The sequence below is a fragment of the Nicotiana tabacum genome, chromosome 22, assembly GCF_000715075.1.
Source record: "Nicotiana tabacum cultivar K326 chromosome 22, ASM71507v2, whole genome shotgun sequence".
Lineage (NCBI taxonomy): Eukaryota > Viridiplantae > Streptophyta > Magnoliopsida > Solanales > Solanaceae > Nicotiana > Nicotiana tabacum.
In genome coordinates this window covers 120,419,861-120,426,765 of record NC_134101.1, presented here as the reverse complement: position 1 = coordinate 120,426,765, position 6,905 = coordinate 120,419,861, and the positions used below count along the sequence as shown (strand labels likewise).

At 35.6% G+C, this 6,905-nt stretch overlaps 1 protein-coding gene across 1 annotated transcript; it reads right to left on the bottom strand.

Annotated features, from left to right (window-relative positions):
- Positions 1–1,142: 1,142 nt before the first annotated feature.
- LOC107826930 (peptidyl-prolyl cis-trans isomerase FKBP42) lies at positions 1,143–6,668 on the bottom strand. The gene is made up of 8 exons (XM_016653979.2): positions 6,444–6,668; positions 6,054–6,159; positions 4,983–5,165; positions 2,889–2,978; positions 2,337–2,521; positions 2,133–2,255; positions 1,882–2,034; positions 1,143–1,783 (listed from the first exon to the last, which is right to left on the bottom strand). Exons 2-8 carry the CDS (start codon positions 6,097–6,099, stop codon positions 1,457–1,459), a joined length of 1,107 nt encoding a protein of 368 aa, XP_016509465.1. The 5' UTR covers positions 6,100–6,159; positions 6,444–6,668; the 3' UTR covers positions 1,143–1,456.
- Positions 6,669–6,905: the final 237 nt, after the last annotated feature.

The window sequence follows — 6,905 nt, the reverse complement described above, 5'->3', positions numbered from 1 at the left end:
ATTTGATAATGCATGGCATTAGTAGCAGCATATTAGTTTATGTAAATTGTTAAAAAGTTTCTTGCTTTATCAAATATCGATTAACAATTCCTTTGGATGGTTTAATTGTTGAACTAATCATCTAAACAATTAGTTCGATTAGAGAGTTATAAGATGAGGTATCCTTGCTATTGAATGCTTTATGTGACAGTAAAGCAGCTATTTTTATGTTTTCGTGACAGTAAAGCAACTATTTTTATGTTTTCGTGACAGTAAAGCAGCTATTTTTATGTTTTCGTGACAGTAAAGCAGCTATTTTTATGTTTTCGTGACAGTATCATTATGAAGCAGTTACAAACAAACACTTCAGCTCTAGAGCTGAAGTTCGCCAGTTACAAACAAAAACTTCAGCTCTAGAGCTGAAGTTCGCCAGTTACAAAAACAAAAACTTCAGCTTTAGAGCCCAGTTACAAACAAAAACTTTAGCTCTAAAGCTGAAGTTCGCCAGTTACAAAAACAAAAACTTCAACAATTACAAACAAAAACTTCAGTACACTTGGTTCAGCACACTTGCTACTTTAGTCCCTTCTACTAGAATGCTGAAATTTTGCGTAATTGCCTTTGCTACCTCAGCCCCGTATGCTGAAGTTACGCGAAAAAGTGGGTACGCTTGCAATTTTTTTTACAAAGCGGACACAAGTTAAAACGTGATCCAAAAAGCAGGTATAAATGCAAATGCCCCTTCAAGGCTTCAACACATGAATGTCAAATGAAATCTTCAGACGTAACTTTCCTATGAATTTCAAGTGAAATTTTAATTTTCATAAACTAATTTTCCAAGATTACAGTCCATACAAAGCTTTGACTTTCACAAACTTTTAACTTCAACTATACCCTTTAAATCTGAAGATTTTTCAAAACCTATCTAAAACGAATTCGCACTAATTCATAGCAGGGAGTACCATATTTCAATTGATTTGTCATTTGTCCGACCATTAGTAAAAAAAATAAAAAAAAAATAGAAAAACAACAACAACAACAACAATAATTGTTGCCTGCTGTGGCCTTTTCTTAAAATGTCCTATGAGTTTCATTTATAGAAGAATTAACAGGTATTATTATCAATGCAAAACCCTTGTCCTCATTGTGTCAGCTGTAGCTTGTAGGGAAAAATTATTACATTAAGAATAACTGAGACTTTTACACCTAAGCCAACGGAAATTGCAATATCCAAATACATCTACCATTAGCAAACACTTGAAATCAGAATGAGAAAATAATTAGCAAGATGTCGTCTTACTTATAAAATTACAAAATCAGAACTTCAAATTTCTTCCTTAATTTTTTGGTTAGAAATTTTCTTCTAACAAGGTCAAGGAAAAACCTTCTTAGAGCACAAGAAGTGTGTTGCTGGAGAAAAAAGGTGGGAAGTAGTTTCTCAAATTTGGCATCAACGATAATATTTCTCCAAGTTCAGTTAGTCATCCTTGCGCGTCTTACGCCTGAAAAGCAGATAGAAGAGCGACAACAGCCATTGCCAAATGACAATCAGCCAATTTTTCGACTTTGGTTTAGGCTCTGGTCTTGGTCCAAATAGTCCTTTGTAAAGTTCCTTTTGTTTTTGATAGACAGCCTTCTCATGTTCTGCAATTAAATGCAATTCTCTAGCAATGGCTTTGTCTTGCGGGGCAAACTTACGTGCTTTAAGAAAGTCTTCACGAGCTGCATCGGTCTGACCAAGTATAGCTCTAGCCTTTCCACGTCTAAACAATGCTTTAACATTGTTCTCATCTTCCGCTAGGACCTAATAGTTGTCAGCATATCAAGATCATTTACTAATTTCAATCTCTCTCTTGTAAAAAAAAAAAAAAAAAAAAATCAGAATAATGAGTGTATGCTTACAATGCTACATTGAGCAATGGCTTCATCATACCGCTGGAGCTTCAGCAGACAGGCTGCTGTGTTCAGATGGCAGGGATTCTTTACTGCTAAAGCCATGTCCCGGAACTTACCAAACAGCTGAAACATGAAGTCATCTCCCATATATGCTATGGCCTAAGGAACACAAATAGAAATCATGTAGGATGAGGAGAAGATGACTCTTACATGGCAACAGAAACTATAAATTATACAATTATAAGCAGCGGTGAGACCATTTCATACTGTTGCATAGCCTCCTCAAGTTTCTCCTCCTTGAATAAAGCATTTCCATCCATCTTTCTTCTATCTGCTGCCCCAATCCTCTCCTCTACCGTCATGTCACCTCGTGCTTTCCCCTAAATATATTGCACAAAAAATTATGAGTACCAGCACCTTCAGAAGTACAAACCAGAAATGTTAAGGAACAGATAACTCACTTCTCCGGTCTCATCGAAGCCAATCAACTCGACTTCGTATAAAACATCAGCTGTAGGTGGGACATTAGGGAAAGAGAAGCTTCCTTCTTTTCCATAGGCTAGTTCCCAGCCAACATGCAATAGAGCACGCTCACCGGATTTCATGCTGTTAACGCCAATAGCTAGGCCAGTCATCTCTTTTTTCTCTGCAAGAAAACAGCAAGTCAATACATCTTATTTCTATTATAAATAAATTAAGAAATCCAAGACAATAAGGTGGTAGTTTACATTCAGTCTGATCAAAATCCAACTATCATATCAGTGTTATGCACTTCCCAAATTTTTATATCCAGAATGGAACTAGATAGCTAACTTCAACTCTATTGTAACTTCTTTATAGTTTAGACCCTTTCGTGTTAGTCAATTTGTTTCTACCAAGAGAAGCACACAGGTGGAAGCAGGCTATCACGGAATTTAGCACTCTATAAGCATCAATTGCTAATTTACTAGGATAAAAAGAAATCAAAAGTAATGACGCTGAATGGCGTGCAATCTTGTAAATTGGATATATACCTTTTCCTATAACCAGCTCAAGAGGTTGTTGCTCATGCCATGTATCTTCAAACTTGTGCTGGGTGCTTTCAGTCCACGCCCTGTAATGCACTATAAAGATAATTTTCATCAGTTTGTGCACTTGAAAGGGCAGAAAGACTCTACCTCAGCAAAAGTTGAATGATTATACAAGAAAAACAACAAAGAGACAGCAAAATTAACTAGTGATTGCAGTGATGAATTGCGCTGAATCTGTCTGGCGTGCAATGGTCAATGCTGGCTATCATTAAAAGTATGGTGTTTAGCTGGGTCCTACAAAGAGGAAAAAATACGCAGCGCATGGAATGTAGCACACTTGGCACTAATGAGGATAGTTTGGAGAGAAAGAACTAAGAGAGCTTTTGGATAAATAGGAAAAGCATTGCTGCACATGTGAGCTCTTGTATATCGTTTGTTCTTAATTTTTGGTGCATGTATGACATTCCAGTTAATATAGATGATAGGGAACTATTTGTGGAGAACCACTTCTTATTTGTTATCTCTCATTTAATAGATAGGGTAGAAGAGGAATGAAAGTTATTAGTTCATATTTCTCAAATTTTATGGTGCCTCATTTTGACTCTCTCTTAAAATTGTTTATTATTTTGAGATAAACAAAAATTGATAATTACAAATTCAACTTTAATTTAATCATGTAGGATAATAAAACAAATACTAGAAAAGATAAAGTGAAGTAGGCCAAACAAATTGTTAGGAGAAAATATTTCTCCAATTTAATCATATACATTTTGCCCGATACAACAACAATAACAATTACGCCTCAATCCCAAAAAGGTAAGTCATTCTCTCCTTTCTAAAGCTGCGGAAGGCGCCCCCCCCCCCCCCAGAACAAAGCCCCACCCCTCTTTTCCCCCCTTTAATGAAGGACCCGAGGGCCTTTTTTTTCCAAGAGGTAATTTCGAGAATCAACCAACGGAAAAATCCGTAGCCCAGGTGACTCACAGCCTCCCTCTTGCCCAAATAAATGAAATGGGATGAATCAAATCAATAAGCTTTTTGATTGATTCAGGGCGCAACGAAACCAAATTAAATCAAGGCAAGGGGGCTTTCTAAAGCTGCGCAAGGCGCCCCCCAGAACAAAGCCCCACCCCTCTTTTCCCCCCTTTAATGAAGGACCCTCGCCTCGCTTCCTATTCATTACCGTGAGGATTGAGTTGCCAAAAGAGATTATCCTCCTTTGGGCTGGAAGATAAGATTTATGCAGTCCATAGAAAAATAAAAAGAAGAAAGTATTCTGAAGCCAAATGCTCTTGGATGGGTAGTTGAATAGGGGGATAAATCCTTTTTTCTCCTTTATATTGAATGTAGTTAATCACTTTGAGGTCATGAGAACCTTGTGATTTGATATAAATTATGGCATGCATCTCTGAGGAGAGTGGCGCGGCCAAGCATCATCCCAGAAGCGAATCAGCTTACCATTGCCCATAACAAACAATAAATCTATTGATGATTTTACACTGTATTACAGCTCTTCCCTTAAAGTCCGTTGACAAGTTCTCCGCAAACCAAACAATGATGTTACTTATTCAGCTTTTTTGATATCATTGATATTTACGTTATGTTGAGGGATAGTCCCACCACAAGAGGACAAAGAGACCCTTTTTTGTTTGTAAACAATAGATGTGAAATCATGCATGACAATCTTTTATCACAGAATAAAGATACTTTGTTGTCATAAAATAAGAATGGAGCATCAAAAGAAGGAATTAGGAGATGGTTCATAAATACTTGACCAAGGAAAAAAGATAAGCATGAGTTTGATCCACTCAGAATCATTAAAAATAAAAAAGCAGGCATATATATTTCCTAAACATGCATAAGAAGAAGAATACAACAACTTGCACTGGGAGAAAACTTATTTAGGAAAACAAGATAACATGTTTCAACAGAGAAGAGAACATACTTGGTCAGAAACGATTAAATCAAATAGATTTATCAAAAGAGATACTGTTCACTCTCACCAGTCAAAATATAATAGGAGTTTACTGTTTCTGAAACCAGAAGTTGGGACAGGGAAGGAAGGAGAAAAAAAAAACAATCTTAGCTTTGACTTACAGAAGCATGTTGCGTATTTCGTTGGCTTCTGACCATGACCTTCTTTAATGATTTGCTTGGTTACTTTTTCATGGAGGACTTCCACTTCTGAATCAACTTTTGGTGGCCCAGTATCATCCTGTGGAAGTTCTCCATGAACAACTGAAGCGCCTTCAGTGATGATTTCGTCAGTACCAACCTGATCTGCATTGAATTTAATTTCGATAAACAAACCTTCTTAAGAAACAAGTATGATGAAGTAGTTTAAGACTTTAGGTCTAACTTCTCCCAAAAGAATAGCCTTCACTTTAACAATTAGTTCAGCATTGATACAAAAAGAAGAGGCATTTGTTCAGCAAGGCAACCAACTTGTGATAAGCAAACATCACTTTCAATCCCAAGTACAAAAGTGCACTACTGTTCACACACCATGATCCCAATTCTTTACCACATGATATATGGCTAAAGTCCCTAGTTAAGTTAACTTGCATGATTACAAGATAAAGGTGCAGGAGGAACTAAAGATGATGAAAACAATATTACCATATTTAGGGTGAAATGATTTGATCTTCACATCAATTTTGCAATGAAATATTCAAAAGAAGAAAAAAGGTTCTCGAATATGGTAAATTACTAGCAACTTCCAAATGTCCTCCAAATTTCAAGTTTCTAAAATCACCAACCAAGAAGCAGCTGGAAAACACTTTCCATCTACTGAAAGAATACTGAAATATTAAAAACACATAACTGTGCAGCAGAAGTCAACACAGAATCATCATTTCAATGCATCAAACGTTGAAAGTTACTTCATTTTCACCTCTAGATTTACTAAATTAGCAATCAAGAAGCCAATAAAATTAAGACATATGTCCACACTCCATATTCCAATAGCATATTAAAAACCCATCATACATTAAAGGGGCGAAGGTGAATAATAACCAGGGAAAACTGTCAAACGCCATTTATACCATTACATTAGCTAAAGGAATCAGAATAGATGACAATTATCTGAATTTTACAGCTAAAAATTCATAAATGGGAGTATTATCTTAAGCTGAGAAGAAGATGAAAGCCATAGATTAGTGCATTTACCTACAGATGAATTCTGCTGCTGCAGCTCCTCTTCTACTTCAGCCATTATTCGAAGTGCCCTTCACTCCAATGTGAAAACAACTAGATTTTCCTCTAAATTAAGCAGCTGCAAAAAAATTGTATTACGAACACCAGGGCTAAAAAAACAAAAGAAAAATCAAATCTTTATAAAACCCCACTAAGAAAAAATCACAATCAAAATAGCTTCTCTCAGAAATCCAACAATTTACAAGTATTAATCATAAAAAACTTTACAAAAATCAAATTTTTACAAGAACCCATTAAGAAAAAATCACAATTAAAATAGCTACTCTCTGAAATTCAAAACTTTACACGTATTAATCAACTGGGATTTGACAGGAATAGATATATAATATGTAGACGTCTTACCAAGAATTAATCTTCTCCGCGCTAAACAGTATTTTACGGAGCTTATAGTGTCAAAGTGGTAAAATATTATATGGGGTTTCTGCAGGTAGAGAGGGTGTATAGGGTTTACGTGAGCAGTTAAAAATGGCTTTGGAATAATCGAAGAAGATTCGAGATCGAGAGAGAGAAAGAGACAAATGGCTTATGTGCACTATGCGAGTGAGGAGAAAACACTTTGTTTGGTCTGAATATGGCTTAGGCAGACATAATTATATAATTAGTTATTGCGTTATTATTTTTTATTTATTATGTTCGTATTAAAAATAATAATTATATAATTTTTTTAAAAAGGATATAAGTTATTCCGACACTAATTATCTCATCCTCTATAAAGTATAAGTTATCCCGATATTAATTTTAGTCCCGGAATAACTTATACCAGATTTGCTAACCCAACAAAGTATTAAGGTGGTATTAATTATT

Coding starts and splice junctions, on each gene's coding strand:
- LOC107826930 (XM_016653979.2), bottom strand. CDS start 6,099: ATGGCTGAAGTAGAAGAGGAGCTGCAGCAGCAGAATTCATCTGTAG. Junction 2,979..4,982: donor GAAATACGCAACATGCTTCT/GTAAGTCAAAGC, acceptor TTATCTTTATAG/TGCATTACAGGGCGTGGACT. Junction 1,784..1,881: donor CCATTGCTCAATGTAGCATT/GTAAGCATACAC, acceptor GACAACTATTAG/GTCCTAGCGGAAGATGAGAA.